Consider the following 23,344-nt stretch of genomic DNA (forward strand, 5'->3'; position numbering starts at 1 on the left):
TAAAAATATTGGACTAATGGCCATCATTTTGAAATCCTAACATATTAACATAAGAGTGGTGGTCTTGTCTTCTCTACTTTTAATTTCTAATCTTTTCCCTCCTCTTTTCCATTTTACTCTCTTCTTTTCCTTTTATCTTTTTTTTGGGAGGGCTCTCACATCTTCTTTCCTTTATTGGTGTGAAATAAGATCATGTCAATTTTAAGAAATGTTTCTTTTGGATGTTTGTTCATTTATCTTGCTTCTGTTCCACAGTGTCAAGTAGATAGAAAGCAATTGCCCACTGTATGGGATAGCTTTCTTCTTTTTGTGCAATTGAGTCAATTGCTTTGAGGCAATTGATCTCAGAAAGTAGTGTTTTGATAAGACTCATCAGCTTGTAGCTAGGAGGGAGTGGGAAATGAAATTGGCCACCATCTGGGTCACTCCCCACCCATCCCAGAAACCCTCTTGCTGATAAGAGCTAGACGTTTACACACAGGAGGGATTTATAGAGGGTGCCATTCCTTTTGACCTTTGAGGACAAGCTCTAATTACCTTCCTGGTAATATGATCATCTGTTTCTGTGTCCTTGACTGCTTCTCACTCTACCATCATCTGTATCCCTCACTTTCATGTTTTATTTTGTCTTTTTCTTTGTGCCTGATCTGTGTCTTTTCTCCTTCCTATGATACATACACAGTAAATCAGATTCTCAATTCTTCAGAGCCCACTACTCATCTGACTTCCTCTCTGCTTCTATTCCTATTTTCCTGTATTTTACATTCACAGATCTATTTATTATTATTATTATTATTATTATTATTATCCTCACCTGATGATATGCTTAGAGGGAGGAAGGGAGAGAGAGAAACATTGATGTGACAGGGAAACATTGATCAGCCATCCTCCACACGCTCCCTAACCAGGGATCAAATCAGTAACCCAGGTATGTGAACTGACCAGGAATCAAACCACAACCCTTCGCTGTAGGGACTACACTCACTCAACTGAGCCACGCTGGCTGGGCCATAACACAGATCTTAACACATAATGCAGCATCTACCCAACTTTATATCCATTCCCTGTCTTCATTTTTTCATCAGTTGGAATTTCTACCAGCCTTATGAATCCAATTCTTTGACATGGACCATCTTCATCTTATCTAAAATATTTTTTTCTCTTCTTTCTTGTATTCTCATCTTCATTTAAATCAGGCTCAGTATTGTGACCTTTGTTCCTTTCACTAAGGCCACTTTATTTTCATGAATCAAATATCCTTATAAATGACCCCCTTTTCTTCCTCTTTATAAACAGGATTTCTCAATCTTGGCACTGTTGACATTTCTGTCCAAGTAATTCCTTGTTGGGACTCTACTGTGATTGTGGGATATTCATCATCATCCCTGGCCTCTACTCATTTGATCCGCTGCAGTGTGCAGGCATTGCTGAATGTCCTCTTGGGAAGTAACCAGCCAAGCTGAGAACTGTTGCTATAAAGCTTGCTAACAGACAAGGGTACAATAAGTTTGTTCATATTAAGTTTCTCTTGGAGCGAAACTTACATAAAATAAAATGCACTTGGCAAATATACACAGATAAATTAATTTTGAAAAATATATACATCCAGGTAACCAACATCCCAATCAATAAATATAACATTTTCATTGATCCAGAATGTTTTTTGTGCCCCTTCTAGTCAACTTTTACACTTTTGCTCTGAGATAGCCACTGGTATGATGTTTATATCTTTTGCCCATTTTTATTGGCTTCTTTGTCTTTTTATTACTGATTTATAATATTTTTTATATATTATGGTTATGATTTCTTTGTCAGGTATTTGTGTTGTGGATATTTTCTTCCACTCTGTAGCTTGCCTTTTTCATTTATTTATGTTGCCCTTTAAAAAAATATATATTGGTATTGATTTCAGAGAGGAAGGGAGTGGAAGAGAGAGATAGAAACATCAATGATGAAAGAGAATCATTGATTGGCTGCCTCCTGCATGCCTCCTACTGGGGATCAAGCCCACATGTGTCCCTGACTGGGAATCGAACTGTGACTTCCTGGTCTATAGATTGATGCTCAACCACTGAGCAATGCTGGCCAGGCATTAATGCTGACCTTTGATGAGCACAAATATTTAGTTTTAATGCAGTCCAACTAATGTTTTCTTTTATGCTTTGTGTTTCGTCTGTTCTGAGAAGTCTTTCAACACTATAACTGTGAAGATATTATTTTCTATTTTTAAAAGTTTATATCTTAACTCATTTATTTCTATAATCTACCGTGAATTCATATTTTATTAAGGTTGGAATAAAAATGTTTTCCCAAATATGTGTCTAGTTGTTCCAATATCATTTATTGACAAGAACTCTTTCACTCATTGGGTTGCCTTTCCCCACTGACTTGCACATGCCTTTATAGAAAATCTATTGACCATAGGTGTATGTATTAAAATAAGTTTAGAACTATGTCTTTATTTTTTACTTAAAGCCTTATGAAAATTATAACCATTCGCTTGGAATAACACCTAAGACAATAACCTGGAAAGCTACTTTGATGAGAGTAAAAACTGAGAAACAATAAATTCAACAGACCTCTGTTACAAAACCAGTGTCAGGGGAAAAGGATAATACCCACATTTTAAGGTTAATTTTCACAGTGATCTGTGGTATAGCTAACCAAATGGCTAGAGGTAAAGAATTTTACAAGAGGCACCATATATAAAATGCACATTGATCTTTAGTCATAAACAAGCAATCTGTTCTGAAGAGATAGAGAGAATGAAAATTTAAAGTAACTAAACAATTGCTTATATCATTCAGACGTAACCTCCTCTTCTCTACTTTGGGCTATTTTTTTCTCTTCAATGAAAGGAGCTTTTCTTGACTCTGATTCGACTTTGACCTTGCCTTGTTTGTCTTTAAAGAATTATCTTGGAAAATAATTTTTATTATTTTATTCATAGCCTAGACGTAAGGGCTTTCTACTTTACCCTCAAAATGAGGGTCATAAAATATTTTTTGTCTTTTTATTACGTAAAAACATGATCTGTAGTATGCAAAATTCAAAGCACTTTTAACAGTTTTGATGTTAATTTGTTTTTATTGGTATGTTTTTGTAAAATGCAAAGGGCATGGTTTTTACATTTAAGAACCAAGGTAATTTTGTTCATAGTAATTCTATTTCATTCTCTTTTCTGTCTGCTCTCCTTTTCTTGTTTAAAATACAATGTGTTACAACTATAGTGAGGCAAATGATTCCTATCAAACCCATTGCTATTAAAACTCCTTTCAATATAAGATCATCTCTGGCAAGTACAGGAGCAGAATTTGGAAGAATAAACAATGATGCCTGAGCAATATTAGATACTGCAGATTTTAAGGAGTTCTTATCTATTGTTCGTATTGCCACATAAATTCTGTGGCTTTCTTGTGTCTCTCCATCAGGTTGATGTTCAGGTCCATTTATGAAAAGCTTTGGTGAAAATGTAAATATCTCCTTGGTGCCAGCTGGTTGGGGATTTAGCTTTGATGTATTCACTAAAATGGCATTGTTAAAATCATTTTGAATATTCTGTAGACTTTTACTCATTCTTATTTCATAGCTGTTAGCTGAAATTAAAAATATAAATGGGAAGGTTAAGTCATTCTGAGTAGGTTTTTTAATTAGCAACAAAAAGTCAAGAACAAACATAACAAGAAATATACACATGAAAAAAACTTTAATGCATTATCTAAGAACTCATATTAAAACCTAAACAAGAGGAAAGACATTGTTTTTTGAATAGTAAGACTCAGCATAATAAAGATAGTTTTCTCTTATTTTTTGAATTTTATAGGATTCTATATTGAAAAGTTTAAATGGAAAATAAATAATCAAGATTGGCCATATGAAGTCTAAAAAATAGCAATGTTGAAGGACTAACCTTATCAGATATAAAAACACTATAATGCTTTAATAACAAAAATTTCAGTACTGGTACATGAATAGACATACCAAAAACAGGCCAAATCCATTCAGGAATTTAGTATATAAATAATAGAGATAGAATTCATTAATGGGGGAAATACAAATTTCTTGATAATGGTGGTGTGATAATTGGGTAAAAAGCTGGAAAAACAATATGACCTATACTACAAACTTTTTTTTTTCAGGATAAATTCTGAAGTGATCAAAAAGTTTGATGTAAAAAATAAAAATATTAAGTATTTAGTAGGTGACATGGATGGATTCCAGTTAATCTTGAAATTCGAGAGGCTCTTCTAATTAAAATTCAAAATTCAGAAGACATAAACAAAAAATGGATAAATTTGAGTATATAAAATGAAAAACTTCTGCATGAGGAAAAATTCCTACCTCTTAAGCAAAATATAAACATAAATGTTAAGTCACAAAAATATTTACGATTTAAATCAAATGTAAAGCTTAATTCTGGTAATAGCTGAGTGGCTTCTCTTGGACTAACTCTCCAGCAGACAACAGGCATGAACTCTGAAGAAAGGAAAAAATCTATTGAAGCACTGGACTTGGATAAAAAGCAGATAGAAACCAGAGGAAAGAGAACCTTTAAAAGAAGGGAACCAGACTGGAAATGATTTACATTTATGTAGCTTTTCTTCTGAGGGCACTTACCACTTCAGCACATATAACTGACACTGATACAAAAAGCCACTATCTTATTGGGCTAAGAAGTCAGAGAACCAAGTATGGGATGACCAGACTGTTTGAAAATGGAAGGAGGCCCAGAAGGACGAGTTCAAAATATTCTCTCAGATCATTTGAAGACTCAATATTATGCATGTGTGGGCACAAAATCAAGGGATCAAGGGAAAAGCAATAGCTGGAAGCTGAGAACTGAGCAGTTTTATGCTAATGCCCACCACAGGGGAGATACAGAGTTTGGAGTATGAGTCTTGCCAAGTTAGAAAAATTGGCAAAACTCTTCAGAAGAATACCGGATTCCAGAGTCTGTAATTTGAAACCACATGTCCGATATATACCAAAAAATTACTAGCCAACAATTTGTGAAAAACGAAAGAGGTGACAAAAGCACATATTTATGAGTTAAACGTTTACCTTCTTGCTAGTTGGTTTATTCATGGCTAGTTGGTTAATTTTAGCATTGCTGATTGCTAAATCAGTTAAAGCTGAGTGATCTCAGCAACTTAATCCAGCCATTCCCCCCAGGTATTTTTTGTGTTCTGAGGTTTTGTGTAACAAGTTTGAATCATCATGTTCATCAATAAGGTCTCTCTATTGGAGAAAAGTTCTCTCTATTCCCTTCTAATGTCCATTATGATATCAATTATATACTAAGGTCCCATTTGGTTGTAGTTATTCTTTTCAAGCCATTAAAAACCAATAATTCCACATCTTCACTTTCTTTCTTCTCTTTTAACAGTGGTGTAGTCGAAACTATTGGGGGTTTTGAAAAAAATGGTTCCTAGTAGTAATGGGAGTCTGAGCTCCTGTTTGTCTCTTTTGACACACTGCCATGCTTCTGAGGGCAGTGAGAGAAAGGGGGAATACTAGAGAGCAGGCATCACTCTTCCCTTTATTTATTTGTTTTTAAATATATTTTTATTGATGTCAGAGAGGAAGGGAGAGGGAGAGAGACAGACAGACACATCAATGATGAGAAAGAATCACTGATTGGCTGCCTCCTGCATGCCCCACACTGGGTATCTAGCCCTCAACCTGGGCATGTGCCCTGACTGGGCATTGAACCATGACCTACTGATTCATAGGTTGATGCTCAACCTCTAAGCCATACCAGCTGGGCTCACTCTTATATTTAAATAGAAATGGGATTGAGTGTTTCTGGCCCTTACGCCAATAAGACACTAGAGAAGTTTCTAGCAATGCAAACTAGTAGCCCAGGGAACTTACTGGGCACACTTTCTCTTCCTTTTCTGATTTCATATGTATCATTTCATTTCTTATACACAATGTCTTATGAAATAGAGAGCTTTAGTCCTCTTTTCCATATAAGGAAACCGAGGCCAACAGAATTTAAGCAACCTGCCAAAGACGAAACAGCCGAACTTAAAACCAGAGTGGGAATGATTTTTTCCCCTTACATCTAAGTTACAGCTGTTTCCGCTATATAAGGTGCATGTCCATCCCACAGTTTCACTCCTTTCTTCTCTGGCAAGAACAGAGATTTTGATAAAAGAATAGAGGATAAACCTACAATATTGACTGTTTCTCAGCGGCACAGAATTATTTGTAATTGAGACTTTTCGGCAGTGTAGTAAACGGAGACTTATAAACCAAAGAAAGATGGTCAAAGTTGGAAGCAAGACTGGCAAAGGTCCAAGGTGGTCACTATCATTGTCAGATATTGAACAAAACAAAACAAAACACCAGCAGTCAATAAAATTGGCTCCTCTAGGCTCCCAGAGGCATCAGGAAATAAGCCATTTAATGTGTAATCAACGATAATGTTTTTGTGTGTGTGACGGCAAATGATTGGGAAGATTTTCTTTGAGGAAAGTTATTCTGTTGAATTACCATGGAGATCAAAAGATGAGGTAGGTGGGAGCCTGAATGCTGGAAAGTTAAAAAGGAACTTCATCAACATTTGCCCAAGCAATGGTAAGAAAGCCCCGAGCCAGGGAATGGGTCCCAGCCTTCCCAACAAAACGATGGCCAGAAGTAGGAGAGGAAAATGTGCCAACTTTACATGACTTATGGAAATTATTGTCTTAAACCCATCTTCTAAATCTGAACAAGTAGTCACTATCTTCAGAAAACGAATTTCCTGCAGTCCGTGCTCTGTGATACAGAATCTGTTTCTGCTGATAAGACCACCATTGCATGTGGTATCCATGTTTCCAGTCAAGGTTTCTGTTTGATTAGTGCTGGGCAGTGTACGAAGGCCTCTTCAATCCTGGGGGAGCTGGCATACTCTCATTCCTGGACTCCACGATATGAAGCCTTAGCAATAAAAAATTTTCATGACAACCCCCTGTCACTTTGTCATCTCTAAACTCCCGAAGTTAATCTTATTTCATTCACACCGGATATAATTATTAGAAATGCCTCTTGGTAGAAAAATAGGTAATGAAACCAAGAAACCTACCCTGGCCCTGATCGAAGTCTTCTCCAGGCGCTGTCCAAGATAAAGTCACCTCCTCTTCCACCTGTACAGCTTCCAGGTCGATGATTCTGCATGGTGGAAGCGCGTCAGGGTGGGGGCCAGCCGGAACTCCCAGCACAGAAAAGGAGCCCCCCGAACTTGTTCGGCTAAAGCCCCACTTTTGCTCCTCCTCACTCCTGCCCAGTGATTTTCTTGGGACATTCATCTGAATATTACCTGGGACACCGAAGAAAAGAATAGACAAAACAACAAATTACAACCTCCTGAATAGCTTGTTTTTGACAGATTGTTGATATTTTAAAACTTTTTTTCTTTACTACATTTTTAGAACAACTGAGTTTGTTTAGTCCACAATTCATTCATTCATCTATTCATTCATTCAATAACTATTTTGAGGGCATAGCGTCCACAATTCATTCATTCGTCTATTCATTCATTCAATAACTATTTTGAGGGCATATCCTGTGCCAGTAATCATGAATGTAAGAAGGAAAAAAGGCAGGGTACTATAAAATAAAATAAAATAAAATAAAATAAAATAAAATAAAATACTATAAATTAAAATAAAACAAAACAAGTATATAATTTACAGTGTTATCAAGGAAATTATGTTTAAAGGTTTCCTAAAGTATGAGTATGTGTCAGCTGGGTAAAGAGTGGAGGTAAGAATATCCTAGGCTGAAGGAAGAGGTTGTATAAAAGTCTGAGGTGAAGAAGAGATATGCAGATTAGAAAAACTTAATTAAGGTGAGGAGGATAGTAGTTTGACATGAGACAGGAGAAAAGTTCATGCAGGACCTTGTGGGCCATGTAGTGGTTTTAGAGTTTAGTCTTTCATGCTGCAGAAGCAGAGCAGTAACATGATCACAGTTGTCCTCTAACACAGCGGTTCTCAACCTGTGGGTCACGAACAATGAAAGTACATCCTGCATATCAGATATTTACATTATGATTCATAACAGTAGCAAAATTACAGTTATGAAGTAGCAACGAAAATAATTTTATGGTTGGGTCACCACAACATGAGGAACTGTATTAAAGGGTCGCGGCATTAGGAAGGTTGAGAGTCTAACAGGTTCCTCTGGCTGCTCTCGGTGGAGAATGGATTCAAGCACAGCAAGTAAAGAGGCCACTGAGATAGCCATTGCCAACAGTCCAGACGAGAAAAGATGGCAGGTTGGGCTGGGCGAGAGCAGTGGAGAGGAGGCAAGAAGTAGGCAGTTTGAGGTGTGTTTTGGAGATGAAATCAGCAAAAGCTGGTGGTAGATTTGAATCTGTCAAAAGAGAAAATTGGTGAACAACAACAACAAAAAAGTACCTCCCAAGTTTTTAAAGTGAGTTACTTGGGCCCTGGCCAGTGTTGCTCAGTGGTTGCAGAGTTGGCCCACACACCCAAGGGTTGCAGGTTTGACTCAGTTTGGGGCCTATACCTGGGTTGCAGGTTCAATCCCCGACTCTGGTAGGGGCATGTGTGGGAGATAACCATCAGTGTGTCTCTCTCACATCTATGTTTCTCTCTCTCTCCCCCCTTCCCACCTCCCTCCTTTCTATTCTCTCTTAAAAATATATCAAAGGGAAAAATGCCCTCAGATGAGGATGAACAAAACAACAAAAAAGAGTAAGCTACTTGGGAGGAGAAGCAGTTTAATGTGAAGGAGACTAAAACTGTAAGTTTTACAAGGTTTGTGATTCCTGGAAAACATCTCATCGAAATGTCAGTCAGTTAGAGATGGATTTTAATCTCCCAAAGAGGTTTTAGCTGGATTTAATAATTTAGAAGTTATGAATTTGGAAGTTAGAGTCTTATAGATATTATTAAAGCTATATGGATTAATGAGATTATCTAATAACAATTTCAACTATAATGATAAATTGCATTTATTGAATGCCTGGCTTACCATGTGCCAGGCACTTTTCTAAGTATCTGATGTGTATCAAATATTTAATTTTCCCAGCAATGCTATGAGGAGGGTATAATTATTACACCCATTTTTACCAATGATGAAACTGAAGTACACAGAAGCTAAGTAACTTGCCCAAAGTCACACAGCAAAGAATTCAGGAGCATAAGAGGTAATCAAGAGAGGGTCCTATCAGAGAAACAAGGAAATGACAAAGGAGAAATCAATCAGTTGTGTCAGATACTGCTAAAGTCAGGTAAAAAGGGAATTGAACTGTGTCCTTTGAATTTAACAGTAGGGAGGTTATTGGTGACTAGGGCCAGAGCTAGGCCCGTGGAATGATTTGATAGGAGAGTGATTCGAATGGAAGTCGTTGCAGTGAACAGAGTAGTAGATGGGAGGTGAGAAAGTATAGACAGCAGGTTTACTTCAAGGAACCTGACGATGGGGACTAGAAAGGTGGGCAGTAGCTGAAGAGGAACCAACAAAACGTATTTAATATGGGAAGGAATACATCATACTTGACTGCTGCTCAGAGGGATGAGGGGCGCACACAGGAGGCAGAGCCCGCCCTTGGGGAGGAGGAAAGGAGTAGATGCTATTGTGTCTGGAGATTTGGTGGTGTAAACAGCAGCTTTCACTTTTCAGTGAAGTGTGTGCTCAAGGTCATCATCTGAAAATTAGCTGATAAAGTGAATATTGTGTATGGCAGGCATGCCTAGGGAAACCTAACTTTTCTTTCTAGGCTATTAAGGGCCCATATGAAGGACGCAGATAAAAACACAGTTGAATATTACTTTTCTAATCTCACAGTACGCGAGATGATGATATTTTTATCCTGTAAGAGTATGAGTTTTAAAAAGATTCTCAGACCAGTCAGTAACCTGTAAACTCCTTGAGTGGAATCAAGTCTCATTCTACCTGGTGTCCCAAGATCCTAGGACTGAGCCTGTCACCTGGTAGGCCTTCAAAAATCTGATTTATAAATGAAAGAGGGAATATCTATTTAGAAATGAAGTATTATATTTAGATACAAAAGAATTCATTATAGCTGATAAAATACATGAAAAGTACTCGTAAACATTCTGCAGTTTTGAAAATAAAAGCACTTAGAAATGTTTCTGAGATTTTATTTTATAAAATAATGTAGTATATTTCTGTTTGTTATACTTTATTCACTGTTTTCTATCAGGAACTATAATAATGGTGTTGAAAAGATGTGGATCTTCTATTTATTTGGCCCTTTTATCTTGAAGGAAGACATAGCATCTTCAGGAAGCACTCAGTTATTTGTAATATCCAAACTCTTGTTTTTTCGGGAACTCATTTCCTGTGTGGATTGTTTGGGTTATTTGCTTCCCTCTTCTAACTGCTAACTACCAAGTGCCTCTTTCTCTTGCCTAAACTGCTGTAGAGGAAAAGCAGGAGCTGGAACTGAGAAAACTCAATAAATCTCTTTATCTGTTAGTAATTCTGACAAAACAGTCACAAGAAGGAGCTCAAAATAATGACTAAAATGGAGGTAGGAGACATCTGTGGTAATTACCTATTCCCTTCCTGTAATCTACTACCATGAATCTTTGAAGAGTAAAGAGATAGTCAACAACTTATGCACTGACTTAAGTATAAAGTTTTGAAATTCCATCTCTCTTTTTCTTTCACTTCTTTTCCCCTCCTCTCTCAAACACACACACACACACACATACACACACACTCACTTATCAGTTATATACATATTACATGATGTTACTCAAATAGCAGTGCTAATGATTCTTACCATTGGTTATGTAACCTGGTACATACATAGCATGACTCCCTGGAAAAGAGTGGAGGCCTAGGGCGCTTATGCTGGGAGAGTGATTGACATGCACTTTCAAGCTATATCTACCATTTACAGCAAAGGAGAAAAAATACCTCGAGTAAATTCCATCATTTTTTATAACATCAGCACCTGTAGGTATATAAAAAAAACTCAATGTCAACATGTCATCACAGCTGAATACTAATATTTAATTAAATCATTAAGAAATAAGAGTCATGCCCTAGTGGTTTGGCTCAACGGATAGAGCGTCGGCCTGCGGACTGAACGATTTGGGTCAAGGGCACATGTCCAGGTTGTGGACTCGATCCGCAGTGGAGCGGGGGAGGAGGGGAGGGAGGAGGGGTGGGGAGGGTGCGGGGCGTACAACAGGCAGCCCTGATCAATGATTCTCTCTCATCATTGATGTTTCTATCTCTCTTTCTCCCTCTCCCGTCCTCTCTGAAATCAATAAAAATATGTTTAAAAAAAGAAATAAGATTCACTCCCCTTATGTCCATAGTAATGGTCATAACTATTTCTGATATTATCAGGTGGTTAAAAATCTAATGGCTCCATAATTTCTCCATGTAGTTCCTTAACCTATGAAAAATTATTTTCTAAAAATAAATGAGTTGTACCTGCTTCAGTGCTAAGAAAGCATTTAATTATCACCTTTAGAGCTCTCCTTCCTATCCCTGAATAATACTAGTTTCCCACAGAAACCAAGCATATTTTAAAGCTTGTTTACAGTCATAGATCCTTTTAAGATAAAAGTGATCTGTTCCCAGGAAATTAATATGCATGCACATATGCATATTTTCATATAATTTCAAGGAGTTTATGAATATCCTTGAAGCCCTGATTAAAAAAAATATTCCTGATTGAAAAAAATATTTGTAGTTGATTTTTAAAAGTGTGAAATCATTTAACTTTTTCATTAGAGGGTACATGGAACTGCTGTTCTGATTGGAAGGGGCTCACTGACTTGGCGTTTGACAGGGTTTGGTTCCACCCAACGCTGCCTTGCTTCAGGAGACCGCTGAAAGCTTGGCCCGTGCTAGACTTCTCTCCTTTTGTATGGAACCTCAGGGAGCAGTTCGGTTCCAAACCACGTCCGGGACTGAGTGGCAGGAAGGCTTAGACTGCAGGGCAGCAGGGAGGTACAGCTCAGCCCAAGTGCAGATCACACTCCCTGTGCAAGTGCAGTGGCCACACTGGTCAAGCAGCCTGTCCTGTTCCCATACCACACACCCAGCCTGCACGCTGGCTTTGCATCTTCACTAAAGTGAGTGTCCTAGAGTCCCTACGGCAGAGGAAGGGCTGCTCCTCAGCACGAGAAAAGTAAGAATATATTTAATTAAAATAAAAAGTGCTGAGCATAGTAGGTTTAGAAATTGTTTTGTGTACTGACTGGTGATTTAATGCTGAATAAGGCCTATCGTTGTTGAGAAATGATAATGGAAAATTTCTCTAAGCCGTGGTTTATTTATCGATTTTATTTAGCAGATAAATACCACTTCCAATATAAAAATAAGTATTAGACAATACATGTGTGCTAAGGAAAAAAAATCTAAATTGACACTTTAATGCCTAAACAATCTTTTTTCATTGTTTCTTTCATTAGAGTATAAATTTAGACATCAAATAAAATGGTTCCAGGGAATAAATATTAAAGCCTATTGAGTCTATTCAAGTGATCTTTCCTAAGATAACGTTCTCCTGGAGGCCAGCCTGCAGGCTGGGCAAAGTGGGAACATTCTGCAAAGTGCAATTTTGGACTCCATACAAAAAATGAAAGGTGTGGCCAAGGGTAAGCAATCAAGGGTATGCAAGGTCATTTGGATCCATTCCAATGGACAAAACAAGAGGACTTCTCTGGTATCCCTCTGAGGTAGACTTGAACTAACATCCTTTAAATGAATGTTTGTTTCATAAATGGCATACAAGATTGCCATGGCAACATATTCATGGGTTTTCTCTGAAACAATAGAGGGAAGGAAAATGATTTTATTAGAAGATCCTACACTTGGGGTTGCTAACATAGACTTTGAGGCCCATTGTCATTCTGAGAATTTAGTTTAGGAAAAAACCCCAAAACAGAACAGGAAAGATAAAACAGCCAAGGAGTTTGTTTTTAGAGGTCAGAAAAGTTCATCAGGAAGAGCCCCAGATGCTGCTGTTTGCCAGCTGGCTGTCGTGCTGTCTGTGTGTGAGGAGGAAGCTCTGACTCTCCCCGTGCGGAGTGAGTGCTTTAAAGTCGGGTTTTGTTTTGCTTTTCTGTATTTTCCCAGCAGTGGCAAAATCTCTATCTGGATTCCACTAGGCTTGCTGGCTTGGCCTTCTTGTGACCAAATCACACGTGCAAACGGCACTGGCCATGCCCTCTTATTGACCCGGCTACTTGGCTAAAGAAAGTCGAGGGTAATCTTGTGGGTTACAAGTTCAATTTGCAATTTTCTCTTTGCTATTGGGTTCAAGGAGAGAAAAATGGGTTCATCGTCATTGCATCCCCCTTCTTGGGTTTCCATTTGCTCTTTTAATTGTTCAATCTGATGAGTTCAGTGAATAGTGAAGCTGGTGAGTCTTGGCGGAATGTGGGCCAAGAGCACAGGACCTGCTCCCGTGTGGCCTCACTGAATGTGGCCAGCGTCACTGGGCAGGTGGGAGCCAGGACCTAGCGACTCTCCCACCAGTTTGCTCACGCACAGACACTCTGCAGAGCTTCATGGATACTCTCTTTTTCCAAGTTCACGTTCGCTTTCCTTGTGCACATGTAACCTGTAGCTACTTTGTGTATCAGTGATGCTATGAGAATTTGAGAACCTCACTAGACTTGGTGAGCAAAATGATTGAACTGAAAGAATATTAAAGATGAGCTTGATAAGGATGCTGCAGCATCACAGCAGCTCTTGAGCACATGAGAAATGACATGACATTGCTTGTTACCTGCTCCATCATCAAGAAGTTTCAGCGTAACGGGCCCTTCAGTCTCTGGCTCAATAGTAGCAGTTACAGTGGCGTTGAGGATGGGGTAAAAGCCCTTCCTCACATTGGCATAGATCATCACGGGGTCGGGAAAAGAGGTGCTGTCTTTTTCTACAAAGGCCTCCACAGTAGCAGGAGGCTCGGCCGAGTGGGAGGCACGAGAGGTCACTGTCACTTTCAAGGACTGAAGAGAATGGTGGGTGTTGTTCAGTGCGTAAGTCCAGGGCCCCGGCTGCAAAACAAAGGGGTTCTGCTTTGTCAGATGTGAAGAAAAAGTTAAACCCTTCATTTTAAACCATAAATCTAGGTGCCTAGAGTTTTTTGTTCTTATCTTATTGATGTTGCATTTTCTAACATACCACAAACGAATGTCAGGAATAGTAATATTGCTTAAAATTCAGTATTTACATGGCTCTCACAGCACAACCCATTTACATTATTCGGCACCTCTTTAAGGAATTATAGCCTGAATTTATCTGTGGAGAACGCATCTTGAGTCACATTTTAGAAGATGATAACATTGTTTCAAAGCTTTAAAGTACTTTGCAAATATTAATCTGAGCCCCTCCACCCAAAAGGATAGTCAATGTTTTTATTTCTTTTATGTAAGGGAGAAAATTACAGTAAATTAAGCAGACAATTGTGATTTACATGGATAACCTTTCCTAGAGGCAATATTATCCTACCTTTCCTCCACTTCCCATAAACCCTCAACATACCCCAAAATCTCAAGCAACAAAACTCACCTACACTATTAGGGATGAAGAAAAGGAATACTCTTTTTAATTGGTCAGGATTCTATAACATCTTTGTTGAGTTCCTTATAAAAATATTGCTAAATGTCATCCTATTTTGCTTGTCTAAACTACTGGGGCGGGGGGGGGCGGGGGGGCGGGGGAGACATACAAAATAATGTCTGAAAAAAAAAGCTTAAACGGCAATGTAGCAGAAGTTTGTTCTTTTGATTAAACTGTACATAAATCCTCCTTTTCCTCTCTTTCCTGCTGCTGCTCCTTAAACCCTGGAAGTAGGAGAAGGAACACAATCGAGCAGGAGGAACAAGAGAGGAAACAGTGGGTGGGGTGTGACTGTGACTCAGTGTGGAAAGGTAAGATGCCACCACACCTCACCCAGCCTTCTTTGTGAGATTCATGTGCTTTACCATTTTCCAGTGAAGTCACATTTCAGGCATCAAGATCATCTATATCTATCTACCTACCTATCTCTATTGTAATCATAAAATTAGTAACAGATACATAGCAGGAAACTCCACATCAGAAACTTCTCTTTGGGTGTAATATGTGTGTTCCTATAGGCCAGTGGTTCCCAAACTTATTTGGCCTACCGCCCCCTTTCCAGAAAAAATATTACTCAGCGCCCCCTGGAAATTAATTTTTTTTTAAAATTTTAATAGCAATTAAACAGAAAGATATATGTATTAATGTTTCTACCTTTTTCGTAAAATATAGTAAAGAAAGGTGTAAATTAGAAACATTGAAGTTTAAAATTATGAAACTATTTATTGAACTCAGAATAGAAAGGTAATACAAAAAAAGTTAAAACAAATGCACCTGTGGCCATCACCGCCCCCCTGGATCGCTGCAGCGCCCATCAGGGGGCGGTAGCGCCCACTTTGGGAATCACTGCTATAGGCCTTATAGGGCACCTCATCCAGACTAAGAGGTCAGGCAAAGGCAGTGAGAAGCAGGTAAAGTGTTCCTGGCCCTTGTGCACAGGTGTGTACAGAACATGATGAGTTTGAAGAAAAGTTCAGTAGGAGCAGAACACAGGATGTTTGGGAGAAGGGTTAAGAGATAAACTTGGGCAGAAGCTGGAAGATGAAGGGCTTGGTATATAAAAGTAACCACATGGGTTTTATCCTGAGACCACCAAAGAGTTTTGAATAGGAGGCAGGTTTGACTTGGGTAGTGCTTCAATGCAGAAGGATCACCTGATAGAGAGATGAATGCTAGCCTAGAGGCAGGGAGGCTGGGGGAGGGAGAGCCACCAGTTATGAGGGGGGGCTGCATTCAGTTAGTGCAAGAGTAATTGTGGTCAATTCACCACCCTGCTTAGAACCTTTAGTGGTTTCCCTTTGCCTTTAGAATTCAAACTTCTACTCCCTTCAAACTCCTACTCCCTTTACTGTCCTGCGGAGCCCCCTCCTGTTTATCTGTCTAGCTCTAGCCTCATCACTCCCTCCACTTTTCTCCCCCTAAATACCCATCTTACATGCTACTCAGTAGCTCATCCATATTGAACGACTTGTAGTTCCATGAAGAGCCATATTCCTTTTCTCTGAGCCTTTCTGTGTGCTGTTCACTCTGCTCAGAATGCCATTCACACCTTTGTCCCCTTTATCCTCCATATTTCCATTTTTATATTTTCACTTCGGGAAGCATTCTCCCACCCCCACACCCGTCCCATCTGCACATCCCTCCTGTATGTCTGAGAACCCTGTTCTTGTTCATATCATGGCATTTTATTATGAAGCACCTAAAACAAGACTCAACACATAGTAGGTGCTTAAAAATATGTATTGCATGTATTCATAACATAAATTCTAAGTAGAGGGTTTTTCTAAGTGCACAGATAAGTCTGTCTATGTAGATTTTGTAAAGACGGAAGTAAGCAAAAATAAATTATTTTTACTGCATACATACTAATTTCCTTTGTTAAAGTTTTGAACATACATTAATTGTTCCCCTTAAAATTTTAGCATTCACAAAATGCCCTCATAATTTAAAGTAAAATTTTGCTATATCAGAATAGGATTTCCTTTACACAATGCACTTAATTATGTGATTCAACTGAAAGTGTTTTACTTGACTAAATGTTGTCATTATGAACAAGCTCAGAACACCTACCTGAGCAGTTCCTGGAATCCAGAGACGAGCAGTCCTCAAAGCTTGATTGATGGTAAAGTTATGTGTGTAGTATTTTCTCCCATTAGGTTCAAACAGTTCAATGTCAGGGGGTCCACTGGTCTGCCATGTGACTAGAAAGGTAGTATCATTGCCCATACTGTTATCCACAGTCACAGTGCTTTTCAATTGATGGTGAGGTTTAACATTCTCACCCATACTTTCAAGCTGTTCAAAAGAATACATATATATGAAGGTTTCTAGTGTATGCATAATCATTCCATCTTTTTCTTTTGTGACAAAAATGAATAGTAAAAAAAATTACTTAATTCTGACATGTTTTATATTTACATAAATCATTTTTCATGTAAAAATTTATTGCCAAAGCAAAATATAGTATATAAGTACAGTAGTTGTAAAATATTTTGTTACAGTTAATACAAGTGTCATGCAACAGCATTTAATCATTGTCTATTCTCAATGGATACAAGTTTATAAATAACCTCGAAAAATTTTATTTATTCAATAAATACATTGGTAACACTGTAAAATTCTCAAACTTGGGAAACATATAAACTTTTTTTGGTGAGTGACAGCAGAGACATTGTGGACTATTTGCTAAAATCAGTTTAACAAGGGTTTGTGAACTGCTGACCTCTATACCATATTCTGTGCTGGGCCCTGAGCTCTTGAAGGAGGTTAGATGTGGTTTCTGCTCAGAGTCTAGTGGGGCTAATGACAAAAGCAAGTGGGGAGAGGTGGCCAAATTTGAGAACATAAGTTTGATTTGAGCCATATGAATAATATTTTGTTACTTTTTAACACATTTGTTTTTATTTCATACTAGAAGCCCGGTGCACAAATTCGTGCACAGGTGGGGTCCAGCCCACCAGCACCCATCAGGGCTGATAGGGCTGGGCTGGTCAGGGGGAGGGGCCCTGGGCAGTTGGCGGGCTGGCCCCACCCCCTGGTCGAACTCTGGTAGAACTCCCAGTCGAGGGGACAATTTGCATATTACCATTTATTATATAGGATTATCGAAGAGGAAATCACAGGTAGGAAGATCATTCAGAAAGCCAATTGCAGTCTAATATATATTGTCATTTATAATTCACCTTTCTTCACTTCTCTTTAAAAATTTTTTTTTTATTGTTGACAGTATTACAGATAACCCCCAACACCCTCTCCCTTTTAGACTTCTAATCATGGGATGATGGTTATTGCCTCTACTGTGTACATATAATTATGTTAAAAATTTTCTAGGAATAATTTACTGACTTCATTGTTCCTGTGAAGCCATTAACTTGGCAGGTTCACTTACCATCTGTGAGGAAACAGCAGATGAAATTTTGTTCAGTTGTGTTCAAAATATCTTTAAACTACTTAGAAGAAAAATTTGAGCCCCTTTAAAAATTAGCTTGATTAGAGGATGCTTTTGTGAACAAAATCAAATAAACTGTGGTTGTTAAAAAGATATTTAGGAATTTTTAGAATTTAATGGAATAGTTGATACTTTTTATATGCGAGAGGAGCTTCAAAGAAGTTTTTGGATAAGCTAAAGTAAAATGGATTCTGATTTATGGAAAGTTATTATGGAACTGAAACTAAATACATGATTTTTAATTTTTCTCCTGGGCCTTACCTCCACTGCATTCCCATCCTCACCCCCATTTTGAGCCATGAGGAAGGAGCAAGTTCTGCTTATAGAACTTGAAAAGCAATTACAGAAAATGACTCCTAGGGCTGAGAAGTACGGACATCAGGTAGAAAGGAAGCCTGGCTCTGGTGATGCCAGGAAGCTCATTACATATTCAAATAAGGTGAATGAGGCAATGAACCCAATTGATCTATTTTCGTTGTCCCCCTCCTCCTCCCCGCACCAGCTATAAGTATAACATTGAGGAGATTCTGACCTGAATACATTGTTGAAAAATGTCTCCAGTTCCTGAGGAAATTCTACTGAAAGCATCAATCATGCTATTGGAGGTTGATTTATCTGGAACAAAGAACTTTAAACCCCCTGAAATACATGATTTGGATGTTAACTCTTAAAATGTATAACAGAATACAAAAATAAAATTTAGGCCGTTTCCAACAACTTTTCTGTGCATAAGGGGGTTGGTTCGGGAGAGCTAGGAGCAGTGCTTGATTTGCTTTGCATGGCGCCCTCACAGTCACATAGTGAGCAGCCCAGAGGGGTGGTTTTGTCTCTTCTGTCCACAGATGTAATATGAGGGTCTAGAACTCTACTCCGTACATGGTAAAAACTCAATACATACATGTTTATTAGTCTTATAATGAATATAATTCCTGGATAATCTAGGTTAATTGTGATCTATACTGCTATATATTTATATTTACATTTTGAAAACATTTTCAAAAGTAATTCAGTAAAACTTAACTTTCAGTTTTCAAGTCAGCATACCCATTTTCATTGAATATAAGAATATAAGATAAGATTATTCTGTGCCTCATTTAGAAAAAGACATGTGGCTTACAATATAATATGTCTTTATCATAGAAGTCAGTGCATTTCATCTTAAACATATTTTTAGTTCCATGATCATACATGCTCAGGCTGGTTTAACTAAGAAATTATAAAAAATATTTTCATTGGATGAGTATAATTGTCACCTTCCAAGTAAAATGGAAAAAAATATTCAGCAAAATTTAGGCAACTTTTAGCAACGATTCGTGTGTATTTTTCCTTAAGAAAGCGGTTTGTATTTTTTTTTCAATTCAGCCATGTATTCTGTTGGCATAATCTGGTTTTACTGTTGTGCTTTGAATATTCAAATTGAAAGGAAATGCTTTAAGGGATACATTTTTAGGAATTTATTTACCTGTAAGATGTGAAAGTTCCTCCAGGTTTTTGTCCGCAGATGCACCCAGGGCAATGGTGTGAATGGTTGAACCACTGCTGAACACAGTGAGTAAGCAGTTGCTGATATGCTCATCATGTCCACTGGTCACTAATATCAACACAGAGCCGTAGGCTTTTCCATTCAGTTTTTCAGCCACCTGAACATGGAGTATCGGTCATTCGGAAGGAAATGCAATTCAAATTGTCTTATTGAGGAGAAAAATTCATCCTGAAATTCCCCACCAGTGGGCATATGCCTCTCTGAGGTCCTCTGTAGCTCCTGCACTCCATGCGCATCCCCATTTAGTCCTCACCACCCCATCACAGCACCTGTCATCCTACACACCCTTGCCCGTGTGCTTGTGCTCAGGGACTCTTCTGTTCCAGTCACCATGATGTGCCACTAGTTCAGAATAGAGTGCCCCAAGGAGGATATGAGGGAACTTGACCGTGTGAGATCTGGCTTTTGAGAGCCAGTGAGTGACCAATAGGGCCCTAGAACAGTGGTTCTCAACTATGGCTCACATTAGAATCAGATGGGGAGCTTTAACATTTTTAGTGGCCAGGCCACACCCCTGATCAATTAAATCAGACTCTCTGGAGATGAGACCTAGGCATCAGGATTTAATTCCCAAGTGATTTCAATGGGCAGCCAAGGTTGAGCAACATTTGCCTATAGGCAGCAACAATGGCAATTGATGTGTCTTGCTTGATACCAGATGTTTGATTAATGGCTGCATCCCAGACGCTGAATCCAAAGTTATGCTAATTTAGATGAACTCTAACATTCCTGAAACATATCTCTGTTCTTGAGTTGTATATGCTTGAAGTCTGGTATGACTGCAGGCAGGAGCCAGATAGGCTGATTTTGACTGGAAAACCCAAGGGTAAGATTGGCCACAGCTAGGATAGTCCCAGAATTGACAGGGACAGTTTCAGCAAGTCTCCAGATGATGCTGAAGTCTCCCCATCTGGGCCATTCTTTTCATTGATTCACTCCTCCCTTCAACAAGCAGTTATTAAGCAACTATTGCATGTCAGGTATTTTGTTAGGCACAGGGAATACAATGGTGAACAAGACATGGTTCCTGACCTTAACGATGATCCATCATTGCTCTCCTATAGTGAGGCTGTATGACCACATTGTAACAGACTGCCCCAAATCGGATAAAAACACGAAGGAAAGGAATGTGATAGTGATCCCAGACTTGGGGTACTGTACCTCAAATCCCCTCTTAAGCCCTGAGCAGATGCTGGTTTCCGGGTCAGCTGACACAGTGGCAGGCAGATGTGAAACCAGCAGCTTTCGGTCGTCATCATTGTTAATTTGGTGTAGCTGGGCTCTGATCTCCCCGTTGCTGTTGAAACTGACAATGCCCACAAAGGTATGACTTTCAACAATCTGCATCAAGTAAAATTCTGCTGCTTGTTGCAGTCGAAGGAGTCTGTCAGCCTATGTCCCCAAAAGGAAAAAAGGTAACAACATTTGGTTGGTAAACAAAAGTATGATTAAGTTACCTAATAAGCAAAGATCTCTGCTAATTCTTTAGGGTTTTGATTTGCAAGTTTTTTGAGTTGTAAAGAGTGACACCATGCTAGAATATCGTTAGATTAACTGCAGGCTCAAAAATGGATGCTTTTCTGGGAGAAGAGATTGGTTTGGGACTGTCCCTGACAAGCTGTTCATAGTTACCACTCTCTCAGAATACACATCCTCACTATTTCTCTCCAACTCAGAATTCTTTTAAAACTCAGCTCTTTCTTTTAAATTTCAATCTGGGTAAGAGAAAATATTGCAAAGAAGTGGAGAATGGCACTCAGAAGTATCTATCCTGGCACTAACTTCTGTTATAGTGTTCATCTTAGCCTGGGCACATCATCTGTAAAGTGGGAATCTATACTAATAAAAGGGTAACATGCTAATTAGACCAGACATCTTCCGGACATCCTTCTGGACAAAGCCACAGTGGCGGGGGCCAAGGCAGAGGTGGCTAGGGGTGATCAGGCCGGAAGGGGAGCGCAGTTAGGGGCAATCAGACCAGCAGGGGAGGGCAGTTAGGATGATCAGGCTGGCAGGGGAGGGCAGTTAGGGGCAATCAGGCAGGCAGGCAGGCAAGTGGTTAGGAGCCAGTGGTCCTGGATTGCCGCTTGTTGCAGCAATGTCTGACTGCTGGTTTAGGCCTGATCCTGCAGGGGTCCCGGATTGGAGAGGGTGCAAGCCGGGCTGAGGGACCACTCACCCTGGTGCTGTGCATGGATTTCATGCACCAGGCCTCTAGTAATAATATATTTCTTACTTACTAAAATAGAATTGCTGTGAGGATCAACTGAGATATGTGTACGACTGTACAGTTACTCCTTGAACTACTAACCAAGTATAAAGTAATATTAGTGACCAGTCTGGGGCAGGTGATGCTGCTGATTAATTCATTAGGGTCACTTGTTTTGATGGCTGTGAACTGGAAGCTGAGCTTCGGTGACCACAGTGATAACCTTGTTCAGGTCTCCATCTAGAACCCAGGCATCTCTCTCAACATCTGTACCTGCACTTTGCACTGCTTAGGAAACATCACCAATTTAATGTCCCACAGGTATCTCAAACTCTACACACTTTGACTTCATTGCCTTCTTTCCCAACTATTATTTCTCTTATAATACTGAGAGGTAAGGTGGTAGAGTGGATAAAACAAGGACTTGCCTTCAACTTTTGCTAACTATGTGACTAGAGAGAAATTACTTATTTTTTTTTTAGCTTCAGGTTTCTATCTGCAAAATGGATACATAGTAACCACTTAGTAAATTTGCTCTTGCTCACATGACAGTCATCATCTCATTCTTCTCAATTATGCCGTCTACTCCTAACAAGTTAAACTAGCAAGCTGGAGCTCTCTTTTATTGTCCCTGTTACCAGCCAGCCCCCACATCCCTGACCATGTCCTATCAACTCGATGTCTTCAGTTTCTCTCAAATTCATTCCACATCTCCATCCTATCTGTCAATTCCTTAGAGCCACCCAATGTCAGTTATAGCCATACTAGTTGATACACCTTCCCTGAACAAATCCTTCTAATTTTGCCTCTCAGTCATTGCACATACTCTTCCCTACCTTGGAATGTCCTCTTCCCTCACCTCCCTCAATTCACCCAACCCAGCAGGTACTTTCATATCCTTCAAGGTGCAACGCTAAGTTCCCTTGCTCAGTGAAGTCTTCCTCAGTCCCTTTCTTCTACAGAACTAGATGCTGCTTCGCAACTCTGTGGAGCTTCAACACACTCAGTTGTATTTATCCACACACGTGTCATGTCTCCCTCACCACGTTGTATTTCAAAGCAGAGACACTATTCTGTCATTTCTGTATCCCCCAAGCCAGCATAGTTTAGGCCCCTGGTAAGTAAATTAATATCAATGACAGTGTTACAAGGAAAAGGAAGGGAGTTGGCTTTCCCATGAGTTTGTTACTTCAGGCTTATTTCTCATCTGCTTCTTTCAAGTACAACTATCTTTCCTTTCACTAAATCCATGCTTACTCAACACAGGCAGATAGCTGATATAAATTACCCTGAGACCATATTTGAGAAGAATGTGCCCTTGTCAAACTACAAGTAGGCAAGATTGCAAAATTACCTAGAAGCTGAATGTATTAGTGGTGTTCCTAATATTTCAGAGACCAGCCAGGAAAGACAAATTTTCTAGGACTGCTGATTCAGACAATAAAAGAGGATAAACTCTCCCTTAGGACAAATATTATTATAAAATAATAGCTACCAGTTATGAACCAAAAACTTAATATTATCTTATTTATTTCATCTCAACAACCCTATGAAGTAGATAGTGGTTTGCTGT

General features: G+C 39.0%; 1 protein-coding gene across 2 annotated transcripts in view; it reads right to left on the minus strand.

The window, feature by feature from the left end:
• Nucleotides 1-2,861: 2,861 nt before the first annotated feature.
• The window catches only part of LOC102428295 (calcium-activated chloride channel regulator 2), a 38,270-nt gene continuing 17,787 nt past the window's right edge, over nucleotides 2,862-23,344 (minus strand). Inside the window, exons 7-14 of one of the 2 annotated variants that reach the window (XM_006093916.3) lie at nucleotides 20,724-20,954; nucleotides 19,482-19,659; nucleotides 18,552-18,658; nucleotides 16,642-16,866; nucleotides 13,736-14,006; nucleotides 10,766-10,939; nucleotides 7,070-7,303; nucleotides 2,862-3,596 (exon numbers count right to left, since the gene is read on the minus strand). In XM_006093916.3, coding sequence (XP_006093978.1) covers nucleotides 3,154-3,596; nucleotides 7,070-7,303; nucleotides 10,766-10,939; nucleotides 13,736-14,006; nucleotides 16,642-16,866; nucleotides 18,552-18,658; nucleotides 19,482-19,659; nucleotides 20,724-20,954 — 1,863 coding nt within the window. In that variant the 3' untranslated portion in view covers nucleotides 2,862-3,153. Of the gene's footprint in view, nucleotides 3,597-6,782; nucleotides 6,925-7,069; nucleotides 7,304-10,765; nucleotides 10,940-13,735; nucleotides 14,007-16,641; nucleotides 16,867-18,551; nucleotides 18,659-19,481; nucleotides 19,660-20,723; nucleotides 20,955-23,344 lie in introns of those variants that run through there. The other variant, XM_023758249.1, reaches the window with a different exon arrangement.

The sequence above is a fragment of the Myotis lucifugus genome, unplaced genomic scaffold (genome assembly GCF_000147115.1).
Source record: "Myotis lucifugus unplaced genomic scaffold, Myoluc2.0 scaffold_126, whole genome shotgun sequence".
NCBI classification, from domain to species: Eukaryota; Metazoa; Chordata; class Mammalia; order Chiroptera; family Vespertilionidae; genus Myotis; species Myotis lucifugus.